Source organism: Lissotriton vulgaris, chromosome 5, assembly GCF_964263255.1.
Source record: "Lissotriton vulgaris chromosome 5, aLisVul1.2, whole genome shotgun sequence".
Lineage (NCBI taxonomy): Eukaryota > Metazoa > Chordata > Amphibia > Caudata > Salamandridae > Lissotriton > Lissotriton vulgaris.
Window position 1 is genome coordinate 1940725723 of NC_141693.1, and position 25028 is coordinate 1940750750.

The window sequence follows — 25028 nt, forward strand, 5'->3', positions numbered from 1 at the left end:
TCGTCCTTTTCTTTGTTTCGAGGTGTCCGCCAAGGCTGCCCCCTCTCCCCTCTTTTATTTATAGTTGCCTTAGAACCCTTTTTAACGAAAATCAGACTAGATGATAGAATTTCCGGTTTTAAACTTTGTACTTCACGGCTGATGATATCCTGCTTTACTGCTCCAACCCCTCTACTTCTCTTCCGGCTTTTCTATCCCAAGTCGACACTTTATCCCAACTCTCTGGTTATCGTCTGAATTCAGATAAATCTGAGGTTCTTCCCTTAAATGTTCTTTGCCTAAAACAAGATTTTACTGGTTTTTCTTGGAAAACTACTAAGATTATCCCTGACAGACTGAAAGAAAATTTTGATGCTCTTTCCAATTCGTTATCTTCTTCTATTGACCGTTGGCATCCACTTTTTGTCTCCTGGTGGGGACGCTTAGACTCCATCAAAATGATGCTCTCTCCACTCGTCCTTTATCTCTTATCCATGATTCCAGTTCATATTCCTAATTTTTATTTTAAAAAGATTGACTCCATTTTAAACAAATTTCTTTGGCAAAATAAATCTCCACGTATTTCTCTTGCTGCTCTTAAAGCTGATAACATTTCTGGTGGTCTTAAATTTCCTGATTTCAAATCCTATCATCTTGCTTTTTCACTTCGTCAAGCCTCTCGTTGGATTTGTTCTCCTGATCAGGATCAAGATTCTCATCCTCCTCTTTGGCTGGAAATTGAAAAATATTTCATAACCCCTTTCCATTTTGATGAATCTCTTGCTTTTACTAAAACCATTTCTTCCTTTCGTCCTCCAGTTATTTCTCATACTCGTAAAATACTAATGACTCTTCTTCCATCCTCCTTCCTCCTACCTCATCGTGGGCCTTCAACCCATTTGGAACAACAATTTATTACGCATACCTTTTACTGGAAAGTATGGAGATCCAGAGGTTTACTATGGATTTCTCAATTGGTATCTAATAATCTTCCTCGTTCTTTTCTAGATCTTCAGTCGTCCTTCTCTCTACCTTCCTCCTGTAGATCTCAATATGATTTACTCCTCCCCTCCCTCCAGAAATACCTTCTCTCCCTTCCTACTAGTACAATACTTCTCTCCCTTCCTAACAAATGTACAATACTTTTTCCTTTACTATCTCCCTCTATTTCTGCCTCATCACTTTATCGGAATTTATTCTTCTCTTCGGATAGACCCAAAAGTAAATGTGAATTGGCCTGGGAAAAAGACCTTGCGGATTGTTGGAGTACTCCCTTTTGAGATAAATTATGGTTAAAGATTCATAAGACGTCCAGAACAGCCTGCACTACTCAAACTTTATACTTCTTATACAACCGCCTTCTCTTCACTCCGATTAAACTAGCCTCCTTCTATTCTGACCTTTCCTCCTATTGCTGGTCATGCAAACACCCCTCAGCAGATTTAAAACATATGTTGTTTGATTGCCCTTTCCTTTCCCACTTTTGGCTTTTGATTTGGTCCCAAATTAATAAAATCTTTCATACCTGAATTCCTTTTTCTATCCCTAACATTTTTCTAGGCTCCCTTTCACCCTTATGGCCGTTCCCTTCCACCACTCCCACACTACTAGATTTGCTTATCGCAATAGCCCTACACCTAATTACCTCTAATTGGAAGCAAGCTGAGAAACTCACTTTTAAGGCCTAGTGGAATGCTGTCTGTTTTTACCACAGATTAGACACCAGTAATGTTTCCCCTATTTCTTTAGGTATTAAGAGAGATCTTTTATGGCTTCCTTTATCATCCTATTTGTTCTCCTCAGCTTTAGCTTCCACTTCTTTACTCACCTCAGAGGAGGTCAGGAAACCTCCATGACCTCTAATTTTGCCTATGCTTACATATGTTTTATTATATGATTTCCTTTATAACTCCTTTCTCCTAATTGTGACTATCATACCTTGGATGTTCATATTCAATTTATTGTTACATTTGTTACCTTTGCTGGACTTGCATTTGGGTAATATTTTGGACCCCCTTTTTCTTCGTGTCCCTTCTCTTTCTCTTCTCTTCCGCCTCCCTTCTTCTCCTCTCCTTTTCTTTTCTACATATTATGGTCATAATTGATTTCCAATGTAACGTTTGTATTTTATTGCATATTCTTTCCTATACCGTTTCTATTATCTTCAATAAATTTTAAACTTAAAAAAAAATAAAAAAAAATCATCATGTGGTGACCCAGCCCCCAGCTGGCAGAAAAGGCGCAGTGCAGCTTCCCGACTTGTTGACGGAAGTATTCTGTCTTAAGCAATTACTTTTCTCCTCAGCAGTGTATGGAATTTGCCGTGGTGACAGCAATCAGCCCTCCCTGTGCGTGAGATCTGTCAAGCGCGGCAAAGCTATCGCCGCTACAGCCCTTGGTGTTTTATTTTTCCATGGTTGCCTCTCAGCCTTATCCACGCTGATAGGCACAGAATTCACAAAGTGTTTCTTCCAGTGTTGGGTGCATTCTTCCTCGATTTCTCTGCCAGCGCACTCACCGGTGACTCACCTCAGCAGCACATTCCTTTCAGTTACCTCTCCGGTGAAAAACATACCATCTTGCGTGTATAGAGCTCTTTCAGTGACACGCTCACTTCATTACTGTATTGTTTCTCCATGGTTGCCTGCAAGCCTTATCCACGCTGATAGGCATAGCATTAACAAGGTATTCTCCTTTTACTTTTTTCCAGTGTTGGTACATGCTTCCTCTATCTCCCCGCTAGTGCATTCACGGCTAACTCTCCTCAGTTACTCATTCCTTTTAGCTACCTCTCCGGTGACGCACACACCATTTTATGTGTATGGAATTCTTTGAGTGACATGCCTTCTTCTTTCCATTATTGTATACGACTGTGACACACACGCCATCCTTTGTGTGTCATCTCCAGTGCTTCTCTGCCTTCTCTCCTACAATCATTGGCGGTGACATGCACATTCTCCATAGTGCGCACATTTTATTTACATTGCATCAAGCACTGCCTCCTATAGTCTCTCTAGCAGAACCCTCCTTTAGGTGAATTTTTCTTCTCCCTGGGGTTTTATTCTTGTTCTTTCATTATTTGTTTACTTCCGCTGCTCCTTTCCCCTCCCTTCTTTTATCTCTCCCCTTGCCTGCTACGCCTCCTGTCCCTTGTGCCCTTTAACTAACCACTCCTTCTCCCCTTGTTGGGGAAAGACCCAACTACGTTTATTCTGGAGTCTCAGTTATTCCTCTGAGAGAGTCCACAGCGCTAAGGGAGCCACTCACAGTTGAGGCATGGTATGGCGACCCTTGCCAAAGCACTCCCTCTCTCCATTTTGGGGAAGGATCCAGTAGGTAGACCTTGGAATCTCAGAGACCCCTCTGAGAGAGTCCACTGTCTAAAGGGAGCCTCTTGCATCTGAGTTGGGGGAATGATAGCACTTCCCCTGGGATCACAGTTTACTGGACTTTGGACGCAGCTTTTATTAGTCGACCAGTTTGTGCCCCCGTCAGCCTCCCCCCTCTTCTTTCATGTTGTCTCTCACCCTCCCCCCCTCTTTCCCTCCTTAATTCGTTGTCTACTTCACCTGCCCGTACCCCCTCCCCCCTGAATGGCTCCCCTTGCCTACTTTTTCCCTTACGCATATGCCCTCATTGTTTGTCTCGACCGAACATGTAATGATGTAGCTATGCTCTAATAACTGTATAACTTTTGTAACAATTTAACCTGCAACTATGGTCTGATACCCCCTGGTCTGGCCAGCGCTATATAAAACCTTAAAAAAAGAAATCTCAGTATTTGCTTCCCAACATGGCTGCTGCAAGCATGACCCAACCCCGCCTTTTCTAAATGTGTGGAACCCAACCTACCTTGGAAGGAATGGGTCAAGATCTTCAAATTGTACCTGATCGCCATTGGGAGTAGGGGGGAGGTGGAATTCAGTGCTTTAAGAAAATAACACACTCCCCTTCACAATCTGTGTACCCAGGGGAGGAAAGTCGTTGTTACTCTACCTGATCCAGACCTAGAAGAAGATGGAGACGCTTACAAAACGTCTTTAATAAAATTAAAAATACAATTCGGAGACAAAGTCAACATTGTGCTGGAACGCCACAAGTTCTTCTGTGGAGTTCAAGGGAAGCATGAAAGAATTTCCAGCTATGTAGCTGTGCTGAGAGGTCTAAATGAACTATGCCAATTCGGAGATCTCTCATTAGGGACCAAATGGTGAGGTGCACCAATAATTGTAAAATCCACGAAAAATTGCTGCAAAACAACCTGATTTACAAGCAGTGAATGAGTTGGCTAAATCTATTGAACATACCGCACTATGTATGAAAGAGATTATACCTAATCCAGTTCTACCTGAACAGTCCCATTAAGTCCAGAGCCAAGTGGCTGAAATTGTTGAATCCGAAAATGTTGATACTATCAACGGAAACACTATTTATAAAATCAATAGTGCTAAAACCCATAGTTCTACTTGTGACGACAACCCCAACAGACTTAAATATTACTGGTGAGATAGTAGCAACCACCTTGCCAACAACCCAAATTGCCAAGCCATATCAGCTATTTGCATGAAGTGCAATAAGAAAGACCCCCTAGCCAGAGTTTGTCACAGTAAACTGAGCCAAATATTCAGCCAGTAAAGAAAATTATATTCCAAGTCCGAGACACCAGCACCGTAAATCAAATAAACTACCTACAATGTGAAGTTGGGTAGGGGGGCAAGAAAATCAACATGTTTGCAGATTCATTTTCTCCATTCACCTTTTTGAAAGTTACAGACTTTAATAAAATGAACTTCTGTAAAGAAAGCAAATTAACTAAACCCAACATTTCTCCCAGCAGCTATACTAGAGAATCTATCCCTTTGAAGGGTTTGGTCAAAACTCACATTTCATTCAAAGACCGTATCACCCTAGGGAAAGTCTACATAGTTGAGGAGGGGTCCAACCTCCTTGGTTGGCAACACCAAAAAGAGTTAGGCATAAAACTGGATCCTAACAACCCAGAGCAAGTTCTTACCATTGATTTGTCCACCCAGGGTGAAACCTTCATCAAATAATTCCCTGATGTTTTCACTTCCAAACTTGGACTCCTTAAAAGTTTCCAACACAAAATAAAATTGAAACCCAATCCAAACCCATTGCACACAAAACTAGGCAAATACCTCACCTTATGTGGGAACCCCTTAAAACGGAACTGGCCAGACTACATACCATAAGTGTAATACAACCTATGGATTGTACTGCATGGGTCGCACCTGTGGTTATCGCTAAGAAGAACCACGGGAATGACAATAGATTGTGCATCGACCTCGGAGACCTCAATGATAACATAATCATTGAAAGACACCCACTTCCACGCATCCACAAGGTTTTAAGCACCATGGAGGAAGCCACTTGCTTCAGTGTACTAGATCTTTCCAGTGCCTACGATCAAGTAGAGTTACACCCTGACTCCAGAGAGTTAACTGCTTTTACCACTCCTCTGGGGTCATACATGTTCCTCCGAATGCCGTTTGGACTCGCTTCAGCAGCAGCGGTATTTCAAAAGATAATGCAGCACATACGTGAAGGTGTCCACAAAACCTTGTGCTTCCAAGACGATGTCTTGATCTATGGAGCAACACCTAAGGAGCATGATTCCTCTCTCAGGACGGTCATCAAGAGATTCAAAGTGGCGGGCCTTAACCATAAAGAAGAAAAATGCCAAATTGGGGTGGGAACCGGTGGCTACCTAGGGCACACCATATCAAGGGACGGACTTAAACCCAAGTTAAGCCTCCTTGATGTTGTTGAAAAAGCTGATGCACCCACTACTAAACAAGAACTCCTATCCTTCCTGGGTCTTGCAGAATACATGGCCAAATATGTCAAGAACTTTTCTGATATTTCAAAAGACCTTAGGGAACTCACAAAAACCCTACTCCTTTCAAATGGCTAGGGGTGCACCAAGCAGCCTTTGACAACATCAAAAGAAGCATTTTAAATGCCCCCCAATTATGTAATTTTGACCCTTCCAGGTAGACCATTTTGACAACCGACGTCAGCAATAACGGCCTTGGAGCAACCCTCTCTCAAGTCATGGGGGGAGGGAACGCCTTGCTGCTTTCGCTTCCTGCACTCTCAACAGCTCTGAAAGGAACTTTTCTGTCATATAGAAAGAAGCCCTGGTCACCTTCTGGGCGATTAAACATTTCAAGTTCTACCCTTGGGGGATAATGTTCACGGTTCGCACCGATCACAAGCCCCTCATCTACATGTCCAGTTCCAAAGGCTCAACTAATAGTACACCCAGAGTAGCTAGATGGGTACTATGCCTAGAAAACTTTGTTTTCAAACTTGAATATGTCACAGGCGACCTCAATACTCCAGCTGACTTCCTTTCGAGGGCACCATTAGAAATATCCAAAAACGTTGAAAATCCGAATTTCTTATCTTACAGGTCCACTCCTCCACAATAAAGCAAGATGAATGGATTGAGAGCATGACCCAAGATGCCACACTGTCCTGTCTTAAAGAGTATACCCTTCATGGATGACCTGCTTCACGTAAAAGGGTCAGTCAAGACCTAGACAAATACTGGGAAATAAGACATGAGATTAACTTGAACAATGATTACATATGGAGAAACAACAAGATCATCCCTCAAGAAGGTCTGAAGGACAAAAGTAGAATTGGTTCATGAAGACCACCTAGGGAGAAGCCGTACCAAAAATAGAGTCAGAGAGCACTATTGGTTCCCCAAAATGGACTCTATGGTCGAGACCAAAGTCAAGAACTGTACCATATGCACCAATAGCAACAAAACAAAACGCACCCATATGGCACCTCTTTCCCCAGTTGGGGAAATTAGCTCTGTACATCATCGGCTCGACTAATAAGAGGAGTGTCACCAAAAAATTTGCGTTTGCCCTGTCGTATTTTCACTCCCACTGGGTAGTCATTAAAATGGTACACCAAACTAGTAGTTTGGTGTACCATTTTAATGACTACCCAGTGGGAGTGAAAATACGACAGGACAAACGCAAATTTTTTAGTGACACTCCTCTTATTAGTCGGGCCGATGATGTACAGAGCTAATTTCTCCCATGGTTTGTCCGGAATGGAAACTGGGGAAAGAGGTGCCATTTGGGTGCGTTTTGTATCCTTGATCAACTTCCTATGAGATACCTTCGTCACCGAAGGCATACCGGCCACCCTGGTCACGGATAATGGTGTCCAATTCACCTCATCAGCCATGCCCAACTTCCTGACCAGCTTCGCCATAACCCACCTAAAAACAGCTCTGTACTGTCTTAAGCTAACGGCTTGGTCATGAGAGTAAACAGGATGGTAAAAGAGAACATACAGCTAGCTTGCAGCAAAAACCTACCTGTCGAACGCTCTATTTAAGATATGCTCTGGGCTTATACCACCCCCAACCTGGTCACTGGCATGTCCCCATTCTCATCGCTCATGAGAAGAAAACCCAGTACAAAGATCTTCCCTAACTGGATCGGGGGTGGAGAGGTAATAGCACATTCTTTTGACAAAGCCAAACCCAAAATAGCTTCCCATCAAGCCAACTACAAAGACCTATATGATAAAAGCATGAATCTAAGAACCAAGAATGGCCAGTAGGCGGGGGTTGCAGTGAAAAAATCCACACTCGCAGGGGGTCATGAATCTAAGTTCTATGAACCTAAAGAATAGTGGACATCAAAAAAACATTGTAGTCCTTGGGAATGGGCAAAAATCGAGCGTGGACCGGTTGGCTATGCCCAAACTTAGAGGACACCACTCAAGGTGATACACTGTCACCGGTGGGGCCCTGAAGTTCCCATCACACCTTCCAGGAGCAGTACCAGAAGACCTACTGTTTCACCCCAATGGCATAAAAACTGCATTATGCAATAATGTTATAACCTCTTTTACATTGTTTCATGGGGGGGAAGATGTGTTATAGTTCCCGTAAGTTACTTTATCTCCCTTATAACATGCCACCGTATTCCTGTGGTCTCTCCCGCCTTCTCTCTTACCCTTCCAGTTCCAGGCGTCTTTGTAATATTGTGTAACTCACAAACACTTCCAGAAGGTCAGAGTAGACTTCCTACCACCAACAAGCACTGGCAACGCCAATTGATATGGCTTATGAATTAAAGTGCCTTTTTTGTCACTAATGGGTTTAGGCACTCAGTAAGGCATCATGCATGTACTCTGTCTCTCATCCTTGCACTCTTGTATTCATTCATTCTTCCACTGACTCATTCTTGAATTCTCCCTCTGACACAACCACAATAAAACACACACAAGCTAAAAAAATACCACAATAAATTAAAAGAATAGAAATAAAAAATTTTTAAAAATCTAAACCTGGCCGATGTAGGTTTGCCATAACAAAATTAATCATAGCAGGGAGTGTCTTGCAGAGGTATTATGATTAGCCTAGCATTGATTTATAGCACCCCATTTAGAACCAACGTGTTGGCCATCTTGTAATGGTAAAGCAGTGATGCACTGTGGACATCAGCATTCCATAATAGTCTCCTGGTTTAGAGGAAGTGGCCATCTGCAATGCTGTGCACTGCAGATAAAATGAGCAGCAATCAATTGACCCTTTAGCATTGCTTGGACAGCTGAAGTTTAATCTTAAGAAATATTGAAATGTAAAGAGAAGCAAAGAACTACAAAAGGAGAACATCAAAATCTTAAGGAATAGCCAATCAGCCCTGCCGCTGAAGCACACTCATTTTCAGGTGGATGTACATATGTGATCAGAAAATCATGTAATTAGCAGAACAAGAGAGCTTAATCCTGGTTACCCCAGTATTGGAACTTTCATAGATTCCCATGCTTTGTATCATTCCCCGTCGTCGGAATGGGAGTCTCGGTAACAAAAATACCATAGCTGTAGGTACAAAAGACAATGGAAAAAGGCCTAGGCCTCATTACCTTTTGTAGCATATCACCCTCTTTGTGTAAAAGAGACCAAACTTTTGGCCTCAGCCAATCAGAAGTGCCTCACCACTTAGAACCTTCCTGAAGGAACCTCAGAGCCTCAGATTTTCTACCGCACGTTGTGCTAGGGAGTCTCCATTGAGCTCTGCTCAACTTCTACACTTCTACAGGATTTCATCAGGTTTTTTCTCAGTTTTTTCTTCAGGATCTTTTGGATTCTTCTCAGGATTGTTGCTGCCTGCCAGTATGTCGGAGATTGTGAAGAAAAAAGCACTTTTCAAGCCTTGTTCCTCCTGTGGCAAGAAAAGGCTGTTTGTGGAGGACAAGCATGAGGACTGCATCTATTGCCTCTATCCTGACCATCTGGTGGATAAATGTGCAATCTGTCGCTCTTTTTCTGCCAAAACCCTCCGGGACTGTGAGGGTAGGCTCCTGACATGGCTGCAAAAGCTTAAATCGAGGAAGGATACTGTCTCCAGTGACAGTGAAGATGCTGGATCGATGACTTCTACTAGAAGGTCAGTGAAAAGGGGTAGGGGTTCCCCTTCTTCTTCTGTCAGTCGATCTTCTAAGGCCTCAAAAAAGACCCCCAGTGAGTCTGAGAGCCAAGGTCCCAGCAAATCTCCTCACGGAAGTGTAAAGGAGAGGGATGGACCTTCTACGCACTCTACTGGGCGAAGACTTCCACAGCCTTCAAAACGCCTCAAAGCCAGTCTTCTGAGAGGACTTCTAGGTCCTCGACGACGAAGACGTCGACAGCGGGAGGCCCGTCGACTAAGTCATCTAAGGCTCCGTCAACTGGAGGTCCGTCGGCGACGAGACCGTCGACGGCGGAGAAGGCGCCGTCGACGAAGGCACCGGCTACACAAGTGTCGACGAAGGAGCCGTCGACGAAGGAGCCGTCGACGAAGGAGCCGTCGACGAGAGCCCCGTCGACGCCCAAGATCCAGTCGACGACGAAGGCCCCGTCGACGAAGGCCCCGTCGACGAAGGCCCCGTCGACGAAGAACCCGTCGACGATGATACCAACGAGGGCGACGACGACAGTGTCGACGACGAGAGTCCCGTCGACGACAATGACGACGGTGTCGTCGACGATGGTCTCGTCGACGAGAGCGTCGACGACCACTACGATGACTATGACGACGGCTGGTGTGTCCACAGTCTCGTCGACGACAACGTCCACGACGCCTATCTCGACGGCGTATGTACAACCGTCGACGACGGAACCCACGATCTTGGCCACGGAAAAGCGTATCACCATTTCTGTGACGCGGATTACACCGGAGATGACTTCTCCAAGGGCAGTGTCCCCTCTGCTACCAACAATGCTCTTGCAAGAGGGTCAATCAGAGGAAGATGACCAAGATGCATATAGTTATGCCAATAGTCCTTCGCAACTATTTGTCAAATGCCAGGACACCGACTCAGAGGGCGAATACACCCACGAGGAGCATGATCATGGTCATGGTCAACATCAACAACGGCACTCGGACCAGGGAATGGTTTCAGTGCCAACATCTTTCCTACAGGATCTACATAGGATGCTGCAGGACTATAAGTCTAAGGCCAGTGGACCTTTGCCAACAACGTCAACACCTGCTACGCCTTCCACGACTCAGGCGTCAGTGGTGCCACCTACGCTCTCGGCTCCAACCTCTCCGCAGCCTCAAACAGCCGTCCCTCAGGATTCCTTTGGGGTACCAAGATCGCATGAGGTTGATGAATCCTCGGATGAGGATCAACATTCGGACCACGTCTCTATTCCTGACACGGAATATGATGAGTACATTATTGACAATCCCGCATCGCCAAATCCGGACCCGGCGGACTCCCCGCCGGTGGATATTGGAGGTTTCCATCAGCTAATGGAGAGGGCGGCGGCAAGATTTAAGTTAGAAATGCCTAAAGTCACCACGGATTGCTTCTTATATGACTTTAAGGAACCTTTCCAGAAAAATGCCAGATCTATTCCGATTGTGGATCATGTATGGAAAGAGGGCCTAAAGACCATGACACACCCGGCGACGGTGGTGCCGGTGCTACCGCGTCTGGAAAAGAAATATAGAGCAACCGATGATGCCCCAGCGGCCTTGACAGGTCATCCGAAACCAGACTCTGTAATCTCACAGGCAGCGCAGAGGAAATCGCGCAACCCTTCAGCACCGCTGACAACTCCTCCAGACAAGGAAGGACGGAGGCTAGATAATGTGGGGAAAAGATTCTCAGCGATGGCGAGTTTGCTGGTGAGAGCGGCTAATGCCTTAGCCATCCTGGGAAGGTACGACCGTCAACTCTGGTGCGATGTCTCCCCGTACCTTGACCAGTTACCTCCTGAATCAATGTCGGAGGCAAAGAAAGTTTTGAAAGAGGGGGAAGCGACGTCGATGGAAATAATCGATTGTGCAATGGATATTGCGACTACGGCATTTCGTTCACTAGCTGGAGCGGCAGTGCTCCGTCGCCAAGGGTGGCTTAAAGCTACTTGGTTCCGACCAGAGGTCCAGAACAAAGTGTTGGATCTTCCCTTTGATGGTGAGGCTCTATTCGGCAAACTTATTGACGACACCCTTCAAGATATTAAAAAGGACACTGAGACCGCTAGGTCTTTAGGAACACTTCAGTACAGGAAGTCCCCCTTCAAGGGAGCCAGAGGCAGGGGTGGTACGTATAGAGGATCCTTCCAACACCAACGGTATTCCAACACAGGATCCGGTTCCCAACAGCACCGCCAATCTTACCAACAGCGGCAAGGCCAGTCTACCAACTACTCCAGGCCTTACAGTAAAGGAAAGCAAGGTGCGCGAGGACGGGACTCGTCCAAGCGCCAATAGCGGCCTCCTGGCTCTTCCTACTGGACCCTCCTCCAGGAAATCAGCAGTTGGAGGCAGGGTCAACAAATACCTTCACAACTGGTCCCTCATAACATCGGACCGTTGGGTGCTCAACATCATTCGGAAAGGGCATACCTTAGAGTTCACTCAAGTTCCGCCACCCAAGCCCCCGGCAGCCACTCCTTCAAAACACCAGCGTCTCCTTCGGCTCGAGGTTCAACAAATGCTCCGAAAAGGGGCGATAGAGCCAGTTCCATCGAACCAGAGAAACCAGGGATTTTATTCCAGGTTCTTCCTGGTGAAGAAAACGCTCGACAAGTGGCGCCCCATTTTAGACCTCAGGGGGCTAAACACCTATCTCATCTCTCTATCCTTCAGGATGGTGTCCCTCCAGGACATCTTGAAACTAATCAACCCAGGAGATTACATGGCCACACTCGATCTCGAAGATGCCTATTTTCATGTTCCGATTCACCCAGCACACAGAAGGTTTCTGCGATTCACAGTAGCCAAGAGCCATTACCAATTCAGGGTTTTACCCTTTGGACTCCGTTCAGCCCCAAGGATATTCACGAAAGTGCTGGCTCCAGTAGCGGCTTTCCTGCGGAGGCACAAGTTTCAAGTCTTCCCCTATCTGGACGACTGGCTGCTGAAGGCTCCGTCCAGAGAGGCAGCACTACAGGCGGTTCAAGCGTGTACCAATTTATTCCGAAACCTGGGTCTCACTCTAAACGACGAGAAATCTTGCCAGATCCCGTCCAGAAGAGCCCGGTTTCTGGGAGCCATCTTGGACTCAAAGCTTTCACGAGCTTTTCCCACTCTGGAAAGGAGGCACAAGTTACAGACGATGGCCCAAGACTTACAATCAAAAAAGTCTCTTTCAGTTCGCCGCTACAAGTCTCTGCTGGGAGTAATATCGTCGTGCATTCCGCTGGTTCCCCATTGCAGACTGAGGATGCGTCCCTTGCAGGAACAACTGGACAATCAATGGCGGCAAGTCCACGGTTCCTTCGACGACACAGTGGCGATCACTCCGGAAATGAAGAATGCGGCCCTATGGTGGACAGACCTAGACAACTTGTCCCAAGGCCTATCCTTCGCAAGCGACCCGTCTCCACAAGTGATAACGACGGATGCGTCGTTGGAAGGCTGGGGAGCAGTGCTGCAGGACCTTCATGTCAGTGGTCATTGGTCACCCCAGGAGAAATGCCTCCACATCAACCTGTTAGAACTCAGGGCGATACGTCTGGCTCTGCAATCGTTTCTTCCTCTCCTGGAGGGTTCACAAGTGCTTATAAGGACGGACAACACCACGGCCATGCACTATGTGAACAAGGAAGGGGGGACCAGATCGCGCCCATTGTCACAAGAAGCCCAGCAGATTTGGGAATGGGCTATTCGACACAACATGTCTCTGATGGCGGAACACTTGCCGGGCGTCCTCAACGAAAACGCCGACAAACTGAGCAGGTCATCCTCGGTCACCCACGAATGGGAATTGAATCAAGACGTTTTGGAACAAATCTTCAGCCGGTGGGGAAAACCGGACATCGACCTGTTTGCCACCCCGACCAACAACAAATGCCGGTCTTACGCAAGCAGGCTTCCCCATCCAAATTCTCTGGGAAATGCCCTTTTGATACCCTGGTCGAAGACATTTGTCTACGCTTTTCCTCCCATTCCTCTAATACCACGACTAATCAAGAAATTCAAGATGGAACCGTGCAGGATGATCCTGATAGCCCCGGCTTGGCCGAGGCAGTTCTGGTTCACGGAGCTCCATCTGCTGTCGATCGCTCCTCCTGTACCTCTCCAAATTCTGCCGGACCTTCTCACGATGTCCGAAGGACAGATTCTACATCCAGACCCTCAGTCGTTACACCTGACTGCATGGCTCCTGAGCAGCGAGAATTTATGAACCTGCCATTGTCTAAGGAAGTTAGGGAGGTTTTGTCCCAAGCAAGGGCCCCTTCCACTAACAAAACTTACCGCCTTAAGTGGAAAAGATTCTGTTGTTGGTGTCGACAGCAACACATTGATCCATTCAATTCCAAACCTCATCAGGTCCTCCCATACCTACTGTCCTTGGCCAAGTCTGGTCTGGCCCACTCATCAATTAAAGTCCATTTGGCTGCTTTGTCACGATTCAGGAGGACGGAATCTGGACCTTCATTATGGTCTTCAAGGATAATCAAACAGTTTCTTAAAGGTCTGTTCAGGGTCTATCCACCGGTGAGACCACCTCCACCAACGTGGCATTTAAATCTGGTCCTTTCTCAACTCATGAAGGGCCCATTCGAACCAGTCCATCGTTCTGACATCAAATACCTTTCGTGGAAATTGGCTCTTCTCCTCGCTCTCACGTCGGCTCGGCGTGTAGGGGAGTTACAGGCCTTGACCATTCAGGAACCTTTCCTCCAATTCAAAAGGAACACTGTCATCATGAGGACTAACCCTAGGTTCATGCCAAAGGTCCCCTCGGACTTCCATTTGAATGAACCGGTCATTCTGAAAACGTTTTTTCCTCAGCCTTCCACACCGGCGGAAAAAGCCTTGCATTCACTGGATGTACAGCGATGCTTGAAGTTTTACTTACAGCGTACTAAGGATTTTCGGAAATCTACCCAACTGTTTGTGGCCTTCGGGGGACCAAGTAAAGGCCTTCCACTCTCCAAACAGGGTGTTTCAAGGTGGATCACAAGTGCTATATTACATTGTCACAAGGCTGCTGGTAAGCCTCTGACTGGACAGATAAGAGCGCATTCCACAAGATCTGTGGCTTCCTCCACAGCACTCTTCGCAGGGGTGCAAATTAAGGACATCTGCAGAGCTGCAACCTGGAGCAGCGTCCACACTTTTACCAAGCACTACTGCTTGGAATCTCTGCAGCAGGAGGATGCAGCAGTTGGACAGGCTGTCCTGAGGAACCTCTTCCACTAATGGTGAGCTTTCCTATCTTCCCACCTTCCATTTTTTCACATTTTGTATCTAATGTCATGTTGTCTACTGCTATTATTTATGATGCAAAATGTGATTATCTTGCTACTGCTTGCTACTCTGATACAAAGCATGGGAATCTATGAAAGTTCCAATACTGGGGTAAGAAAACAAGTTACTTACCTGTAACTTTAGTTCCCCAGTATTGGTAACTTTCATAGATTCCCATGCGCCCACCCACCTCCCCGGGGAAAGCTCAGCCTACAGCACAGATGGTGTCTCAGTACACAACGGCTACGAAAATCTGAGGCTCTGAGGTTCCTTCAGGAAGGTTCTAAGTGGTGAGGCACTTCTGATTGGCTGAGGCCAAAAGTTTGGTCTCTTTTACACAAAGAGGGTGATATGCTACAAAAGGTAATGAGGCCTAGGCCTTTTTCCATTGTCTTTTGTACCTACAGCTATGGTATTTTTGTTACCGAGACTCCCATTCCGACGACGGGGAATGATACAAAGCATGGGAATCTATGAAAGTTACCAATACTGGGGAACTAAAGTTACAGGTAAGTAACTTGTTTTCTTCCCATTATGCGAGCCGCACCAACGTTCTCGTGTGGTGATTCTTACATATTTGTCTGGCGACAGCTGCACTGTCAAGCCAGACCATAAAAAGAACCGCCTAATGTTTCTCATGGGAGTGAAACACATACCTATTTATGTATTTACCCCAGTAAAAGAGCGTGGCACACAGTACCAGTGCCTCTGCTGCTAAAAATTAAGATAGAATCAGGTGATGTGAAGCAACTAGTTGATTACATAACTTGAAAATAAACATTACATGGCCACCATGGGGCACTGTCTGTGAAGCGGTTTCCCAGTACCTTCTATGTGCACTTTAACCCATATATGTGCCCCTCAGCCCATTCAAACCCATCAGTATGAAAACACCATGCTGACACCACTTACCTGATCAGGAACAAAGACATCCAGCAAGTGCCGCAGGGAGTCGCATTCAGTTACTGGTGGGACAAGGAATGATCAGATGTTAGTGAGTTTATTAGGTAGACCTCTATAAACATTTCTCTTCTGTGAACACATCAGTGGTTTGAATTCTCTTCAGTAGTGCCAAAGGGTAAACCTGGCAAAATAGAAGTTGAGAGGAAAGCTAAGTGTTAGCTAAGCTAAGCTAAGATTCTTGAATAATATCGCTCTCCTTTCATGGTTTTTCCTTCTAAGGACACGGACATTCGTAAGTTAGTAAAAAAATAAATAAATAGGCTTGCTTATTGGGGGAACATTGCAAAAAGGGGCTTCCAGTTGGAAAACCTATGGGACCCACTAATTAGGGCTCAGGTCCAATCTTTTAACAGAGTGACCCATGGCATTGATGCTTTTGCGAGAAGGCTGGGACTTCCACATGTCAAATGCATTCTGGCTCTTTACAGTGTGTCTCACAATATCATTTAGTGCAGAGATTTGGGATACCAGCCTTGCAAGCCAGTTCAGATGGTAGAGAATACATTTCTCATGAGGATCCTGAGGTTACCACAGTTGGCTCAAGCAGAAGTTGTCCATGATGACCTGGGTGTGGGCTTTATTTCAGTTACTATTCAAATCCGCTCTGTTCTTTTATGGATGTCTTTCTGGTTAAAAAGAGATCTGGAATTTAACAGAGCAATTTGGAAGGACTCAATCAATCAATCAATCGGGGTTTGTATAGCGCAAGCTACTCACCCGGAACGGGTCGCAATTCACTGGGTTGAGGAGGGGCATTGGGGGAGGGGTGGGAGTTCCATAGATCCTGGAGGTTCACTGCTTGGAGATGCATTATGGGTATTTAATTCTGTGGATACAGTACATCAAAGATACTCTACGGGGTCCCAGGGAGGCCAGAGTTGTTCTGTCATCCAGAGACAATCTTGAAATCTGATGTAAGCTGGGTCAAGGAGTCTTGTCAACGGTATATGCAGCAAAGAAGGGCATTGGGGTCTCTGTCTAAAAAAGCCTGTCTGCATTATATGGTGGTCAAACTATCATGCGAATAGAACTATACCGAACGTTGGATATGTCGGTTTTCCCAGGCGTCTTTTGATGTACTTCTGACTAAATCTGTTCCCGCACTTATTAGTCAGATGGCGCAGTCCCTCAGAGGCTGTCACTTGTACCTGTGATAATGTTACTGTACTTGACACTTTACACATCGTTTTTATTTGGTCCATTTTTAATAATCTTAGATCTAAATACATGCGCCCTTTACTGCGGCCACTGGGTTTTACACAAGCAAGACCGGCTTTACTTTACCTACAATTTCTAGACAGACATACAGTTTCTTGTTATATGTCATGGTTTTTAGCGGGAGTTTTCCATTCCTCCTGATAAATAATTATAATTGTTCTCTGATTTTTTTTAAGGCTGATATACTGTATGTGTTATAATGATTTATTTTAATCAAATAAAGTGATTTGACCAGTGCTTTGTTTTCACTGAGACATACATAACAATATGGACAACTGTTCATTTTTCATTTATCTTTTTCCTCTGAGACACTGAGGGCGCCACATTCAAAGATCGTCTTATCTTTGATATTTAATTTGAGTAGGACATTGATTCAATTATAACATGATCATTTGAAACGGTGTTCAAGTCTTTGAAGGGACTCGGAGAGGGGGAATCCATCAAATTGTTTCAAAGGCACAATCTGGATGCCAAAACCAGTAGTGGAATAGATTTAGGTGTAAGAAAGAGTGTTGGTGATAATGGTGTCTTCTCATTAGCACATTCCCAAATCGTACTCCCAAGGCCAGTCCTCAGTTTCAGGCCATGTTGTCATCAACCACTAGTTGTGGCTTCTGTAAGCATTTGGTAATAAACCAAACACTGTATTATGGATGCTCTTCCTATGGCTTTGGCTGTCTTTTCACAGAAATCAAGGCTGCATGAAAGGGAGATAGCCGTCACCTCACGGACACTAAATGAGACAGAGGTGGTGTGGAGTCAATGAGTGTGAACTCCTACCTTGTGTGGGCAGCGTGTCTTTTTAGCCATTGTGTGTGAGGAAACACATTTTGCTTTACAATAGATTAAAAACCATTGGTGAACATCTTCTGGGGTTGCTGGGGTTTTCTTCGAAGGCATGTAGGTTCAAAACTACAATAATACTGTTTTGGGTTAGTGTGTGTGTTTGTCATGTCTTCCTTGTCCCGAGACTGTTGTAAGTGACTCTGAAGGAATGGAAACATTGTTGCTGTAATTGGTAAAGTTAAGATATGTCATGGGGATGTATTTCCTAGGAACAGTGGTGGAAAGCCAAAACAAGGACAAATTATTGCATCAGTGAGAAAGTACATTAGGTAAGGCTGGCCCTCTGGTACGAATTCACCAGGCGCCCTGCAGAGCACTGTTTAGAAAATCTTTGACCCTACACCCTGATTAAGACCTTGTGCAAATTGCTTTGTTTATAGGGTCGAATTATCTGTGGTTGTGACTTTTTACTATTTGAAAGCAACTCTCTTTTTCTAAAGTCCTCTTTTCCTAGCTACCTTTTATAACAAGAAGTCAAAAGAAGTTTTTTGTTTGTTGTCTTTCGGTATTTGTTATATTTATAAATCGGCACAGTGTTGGGTGTGTCACACGTGTCAAGTTATGACATTTTCTGAGTCACAGTAGCCCTCAATTGTCAATATTAAAAACATAGCATAGGATTGATTGTTTCTGCATAAATAATATTGGACTTTTTTTGTATGACTTTTCTGTTTGCTTATGTTAAGCTTAGCTGTGCTCTCATTTTCAACCGGATACCCGCAGGGTGCCCATAAAGAAAGTTATGTGTTTTTCACTTAGTTATTCCCCTTACAGTAACCTCAGTTTACTGCTACCTTGGCATCAGCAACCACAACTATAGCATGGACCAGTACGACAACAGCTTTCACCACAGCCACGGCTGCCCCATTGGAGGTCTTGGCTTCCTATTTCTCATATTCAGAGAGTATGTGGCTTGGCAATTCAGACTGCACTGTTCCTTTTGGAGCAGGATCACGGCTAATTAGCATGTTCCTGGGTCTAAAATACGGTGGCATGTTGTGCAATAAAAACTATGGACTGGGATGCGACTCTGAGGTAGCACGCCCTAGTTACAAGCAAGCTGGACTATGAGAACACCCTCTATGCTGAGCTCCACAAAATAACTCATCAGAAGGCTAAAGAACATTACAGACTCTACAGCCAGACTCACTCATAATCTCCCACACCACACCTAACGGAGCTCCACTGGCTCTTGGTAGACAAATGTGCAGAATTCAAACTCCTCACCCACACTTTCAAGTCTCTGCATAACACTGGCCCAGCATACCCCAACAATCACGTCATTTTCACAAACCTTACAGACACCTCTGCTCGTCCAGGTGCCTACTTGCATACATTCTACGCCCAGAGAGTTCCAGATCTGGCAGTCAAACCTTTTCCTGCATCGCCCGTAAAGCGTGGAATGACCTGCCACTATACAAAAGAGTCTTTTCCTCACTTCTTGATTTCGCAAGAAACTGAAGACCTGGCCTTGGGAGTAGTCCCACTAGACCATGGGTTTTACTAGACTCACACCTGCTCAGTGCCAGTATACCCTCCCAGGTGATAGTGCGCTCTAAAATCTACATAACATAATCTAAAATAACAACCAGAATAGCTTTCTTCCCAACATAGACTGCATAAGCAACACTTGCCAACTCAGCCACCACCACTGTAGTGAGCATAGCTGCAACAAACGTTGCAAGTATAGTGTGTCCCACAAAAATGACAACAGCTCCTAACACAGCTGTAAGCATAGCTGCCACAGCTGGACTGGGGATTTAATCTCTAACTTCTTCCTTCATGTGTCCTTCAAAGAACCCCTCCCCACTCAACTGTTGGGTTATGCCATACTTGACTGCTTAGGTGGTTGGACAGCTCCTCAAATGGTCTGCTCCCCCCTCTCTCTCCTGGGTAGATGCCATGTAATACTCTTTTGGGGACCTATCATTGCTTCAGTTGTCTTGTATATGACATGTAACTTGTAAAGTGCATCCATACCCTCCTACCATGTCAGGAGGCAGGAAGACAGTGTTTGGCCAAAATATTGGAAACCCAGATATCGTAAGGCAGAATATCATGTCAAAAATATCGAAGACAAGAATATTGTGAAGGTCATCTTCTTTGGGTAAGTAAAGTTTACCTATACATATCTCCACATATATGTACCTTGAGGATTTATATATCTTCAAGATTCGTAGATCTGGAGTTAAGAATAGTATATTTATACCTACCTATTTGCACTTACCTTCTTGATATTCTTGTACTCAATTTTTTTGACCCAATATTCTGTCCACACAATATTTGTGTTTCCGATGTTCTGTCACTGATCCAGACAATTCAAGATTGCATTGCTGCCCCACTGTGATGCTTTCCTCCTGCATTGACTATCTGTGGAGGGGTCTGTCTACTAAAACCTTCTACAGCTTTCCCAAGAGCAAGGGCTAAAATATACTGCCACTGCATTGGTAAAGTGTGGGGGACTGTACATGCAATTTTCCCTCACCTTACGCAAAGGGATAAAATTCCACTGCTTCTTGCATCTTTGTCCAAGGATAAGTGGGGAAAATGCCCCCTTAGACCTTTTACCCACACATTGTTAAATACAAGCGGCTCTTTAAAAAACATAATGACTAAAAAGACTGTGAGAGAGCTTGCAGCTACCACACTTCTCCACAGACGGCACAGTGCTGCTGGCCATGGAGGAGTTACCACAGGCGTGGATGCTAGCTAATCTCACATCACCTGTTCCTTCTTATGAGGCATTGGGTCATACTTTCCAATCTAAAATCTATACACACCCTTATGAAGGCTATAGAGAACAGAAATAAGGAAGATAACAAAACACATTAGACACTACTATGCTATCTTCTACATGATGATGAAAATCCTATTCCAGGTTGAACAATACACTTCCAGGGCCCTTAGAGGGGATGCAACACTAAATGCCACCTTACCATGTGTCCCTAGCCCGGCAAGGTGATGCATAGTTGCATTGGTGGTTTGCTCTCAATTTAGCTCCCACTTAGGGGCATATTTACAAAAATGTGGTGGAGCGTGGCGTTAGCCTCCTTGTCCTAATACATGCCCTGCCACTTCTGAAATGCAGAGCTGCACCATGTTTACCACAATATGGTGCAGCTCTCAATCACAGTTCTGTAGAGCACGCTACTCACCCGTTTGGGTCTCAAGGTGCTGGGGTGTGGATGTGAGCAGGACCATTTGGTCCTTTGAAGAGCCAGGTCTTGAGGTCCTTCCTGAATTGGTGCAGTGTCGGGCTTCGCCGGAGTTGAAGGGGGAGGTATTTCCTGGTCTTGGCCGCGAAGTAAGAGAAGGACCTTCCACTTGCTCTGGACCTGTAGAAGGGAGATGTCAGCTGAGCAGAGGTTTCTCTTGGGGGCATGGAAGGAGAGGCTGTCATTGAGGTTTTGGGGTCTGATGTTGTGGAGGGCTTTGTAGGCATACATGCGCAGCTTAAAGGGTATTCTTCTTTAGAGGGGGAGCCAGTGGAGGTCGTGGAGATGTTGGGTGATGTGGTTGTGCTGAGGGATGTCGAGGATTAGTGTGGCTTTGGCATTCTGGACAGTCTGGAGTTTGAGGAGGATTTCTTTTGATTCTACGTAGATTGCGTTGGTGTAGTCCAGTCTATTGGTGACAAATGTGTGAGGACCGTTTTTCCTGGAGTCCGGGGGATGCACTTGAATGTCTTACGTAGTATGCAGAAGGTGTTTAAGCATGTAGAGGAGACTGCATTGATCTGGCGATTAATAGTGAGCGAAGAGTCCAGTATGATGTCGAGGTTGCATGCATGGTCTGTCGGGGTGAGTAGGTCTCCGAGGGCGGGCGGCTACGAGGTGTTGTCTCAAGCAGTTGGGGTGGAGCCGTGGATGAGGACCTCTGTTTTCTCTGAGTCGAGTTTCATGCAGCTGGGCTTCATCCAGGTTGCGACAGCTTTCATCCCTTCATGGAAGTTGTACCTGGTGATGTCGAGTTCCTTGATGAGGGAGAGGATGAGCTGGGTGTCGTCGGTGTAGGAGTCAATGTTGAGCCGGTGGTTTCTGACGATAGTTGGGAGGGGGGCCATGTAGATGTTGAGGCTGAGGGATGATCCTTGGGCTACTCCGCATCCTATCACTGTGTGTTCTGCCTGTGAGGATCGAGGGTAACCAGTCTAGGGCCTTTCCTTGAATGTGGCTAGTGTGTGGTTGGAGACTGTGTTGAAGGCTGCTGATAGGTCCAGAAGGATGAGGGCCGCTGTTTGGTTTTGGTCGAGGATGGTGCGGGTATCGTCTGTGGCGGCAAGGAGGGCGGTCTCAGTACTGTGGTTGCTGCAGAATCCGGCTTGTGAGGTGTCTAGGATGTTGTTGGCTTCGATGAAGTGAGCTAGCAGGGCGTTGACACTCTTTTTGATGACCTTGGCTGCTAAATGAAACAATGAGATGGACAGGAAGTTCTTGAGGTGCATCAGGTCTGCGGAGGGTTTCTTCTGGAGTGGGTTGACTTCAGAGCATTTCCAGTTGTTGGGGATTGATGCTGTTTCGAGGGAGAAGTTGATAGTTCGACGTAGCTTGGGTGTGATTGCTTTGATGGCCCTGTGGAAGATGTGGGGTGGGCAGAGGTGAGAAGGTGCTCTGGAGTGAATGTTCTTCATGGTTTTTAGGGTGACTTCAGTTGAGAGTGGGGTCCAGGTGAGTAGGGTCTGTTCTGTGGCGTCGCAGAGGGAAGGGGTAGGGGCGGTGCAGAGGCCTTGGTCGTCGAAGTTGTTGTAGAGCGTCTTGATCTTGAGGTGAAAGATAGAGCTGAGTCAGTTGCAGAGGTCTTGGGAGGGAGGGACGCCCGTTGTTTCACTGGTTGGTTTGGCAAATTCCTGTAAGATGGCAAAGAGTTCCTTGGAGTTGTGGGAATTTGAGAGGATTCTGTCGTGGAGGAAGTTCTTCTTTGTGGATTTGATGAGTTGGTGGTGTGCCGTGGTGGCTGTTTTGTAGGCGGAGCGTGCTTCTGAAGTTTTGCTGTTTCTTCAAATTTTTTCCAGTCGTCGGCAGGAGCGCTTGGATTCTTGGAGTGCCCTGGTGAAACAGTTTGCTTTCTTGTTGTGTTGTCTTGTGGAGTTCTGGAAGGAGGCAAGTGTGTTGGCCCAGTTGGGGATCCATTGGTGGAGGTTGCTTGCTGCAGTGTTGGCATTTGTCGTAGTTAATGGTGGAGTGCAGGTGCCCTGCTTTTCCCCCTGCGCTGGTGCTAAATTTACCAGCCTAGCGCCAATGCAAGCACCACTGCATCATAGGCCAAGGGTGTCTGCGTTGAGGGGAAAATTGTTTATATGCAGGAAGGGGTCCCTTCCTTCACATAAACAATCATTAAATGGTGTTTTGTCACTTCTATGTATGCTGCTTAATGCAGCACCCATAGCAGTTACAAAATGTAATTTAGAAAAAAAAGATTGTTTATGTGCAGAAGGAGTCTCTTCCTGCACATTAACAATCAATTGCCTTGTACTGTTTTTATGTGTACTGCACAACCCAGCACACATGAACACAGCAAGAACGAGGAGAAATAAAGCATTTCTCCTCGTTTTGCCTGTTTAAGACAAAGGGGCAGATCTACAAGAAAGTGCCGAATCGCGGCACCGCAAGCCTTTTGGCTGCGCCATGCTGCAGCACTTTCAGAGCACAGGAATGTAACATATCTACAATTATATGTTGTATTCCTGTGCTCTCCCAGCTGCCATGCGCCGCTGCAGGCACCTTTATACCATGGTGCAAGGATGCCTGTGCCATGGGGAGATTATTTTTGTGCAGAAAGGGGCACCTTCCTACACAAAAACAATCACTACAGGCATTTTCCTCTTTCAATGTGTGCTATAAATGCAGCACGCATTCAAAGAGGAAAAAACCTCATTCCTCCTGGCTTCGCCACCCCAGGGTGGCGTAGCAAACTGACGTATTTCCAGGTTTACAACTTCTTGTAAATCTGGAAATGTGTCTGGTTCCATGGTGTTGCGTGGGAACACCCACAGCAACACCCATGGAAAGCCCCTTTCATGCAAAGTGCTGGGTGTAAAGGGGCCATATTTACAAGGACAGGAAAAGCCATACAGGGTGGCTTTTCCTGTCCTTGTAAATATGGAGCACAAAAAGTGACGAACTGACATGGCAAGGGGCTTGTAAAACTGCTCCTAGGTTTTACCTGGTCTTAATTTTGGCGCTGCCTCATATTTACCCTGCCTTGTAAATAGGGGGGCAACGTCAAAAACGTCCACTGCAACACCCATTGCCCTCCTTCTTCATGCTAAGTACAGCATGAAAGGGTGCCTTATTTACAAGGCAGCGTTAAGCCACTGTAAGTTGGTGAAGTTTGTTCTGGTGGAAGTGATCTTGTCCATCAGGGAGAGGATAAGTTGTGTGCCGTCAGCATAGGAGATTATATTGATGCCCTGGGTTCGGATGATGTTGGCGAGTGGTGCCATATAGACATTGAACAGGGTGAGGCTCAGGGATTGTCCCTGGTGGACTGCACAATCAATCAATCAACGTGTTTGTTAAGTGGGACTACTCACCCGTAAGGGTCTCAAGGCGCTGGGGGCGGTTCGCAGGTTCCAGTCCATCTAGAGTGTCTGTCGAAGAGCCAGGTTTTGAGGTTTCTTGCGAAGATGGGGAGCAATGTTGTCTGTCTGTGGTGGAGCGGAAGGCCGTTCCAGGCTCTGGCTGTGAGGAAGGAGAAGGAGCGGCCTCCCGATCTGGTGTTTCTGGTGCTGGGACTGTGACCTAGGAGATCTGGGCTGATCGTAGGGTCCTTAGGGTTGCGTGGAATTTGAGTCAGCTGTTCAGGTATGCTGGTCCAGTGTCGTGGGGGGCCTTGTGAGCATGGGTGAGCATCTTGAAGGTGACTCTAGCTTTGATGGGGAGCCAGTGGAGTGTGGGCAGGTGCTGGGAGATGTGGCAGTGTCTTGGCAGGTTGAGGACCAGTCTTCCGGCTGCATTTTGGATGTTCTGTAGCTTGCGGGTGAGGTTTTTGTTTATTCTGGCATAGAGTGCGTTGCCATAGTCGAGTCTTCTGGTAACCAGGACGTGAGTGACGGTCTTTCTGTGTTGGAGGGGATCCATTTGAAGGTCCTACATAGGAGGCAGAGGGTGTGGAAGCAGGAGGACAAGACAGTGTTGATCTGGTGGTCCATTTTGAGCTCTGTGTCCAGAATGATTCCCAGGTTGCGTGCGTGGTCCATGGGGGTGGTGGGCTTCCGAGGGCAGGGGCCAACAGGTGTCGTTTCAAGTGTCAGGGTTTGGGCCCATGATG

At 46.0% G+C, this 25028-nt stretch overlaps 1 protein-coding gene across 2 annotated transcripts in view; it reads right to left on the reverse strand.

Moving 5' to 3' along the window:
* LOC147717815 (uncharacterized) overlaps positions 1 to 25028 on the reverse strand; it is a 304391-nt gene that overhangs the window by 45470 nt on the left and 233893 nt on the right. For both annotated transcript variants that reach the window (XM_086924601.1, XM_086924600.1), the window contains exon 16: positions 15645 to 15697. In XM_086924601.1, the coding sequence (XP_086780727.1) occupies positions 15645 to 15697 (53 nt within the window). The remainder of the gene's footprint in view (positions 1 to 15644; positions 15698 to 25028) is intronic.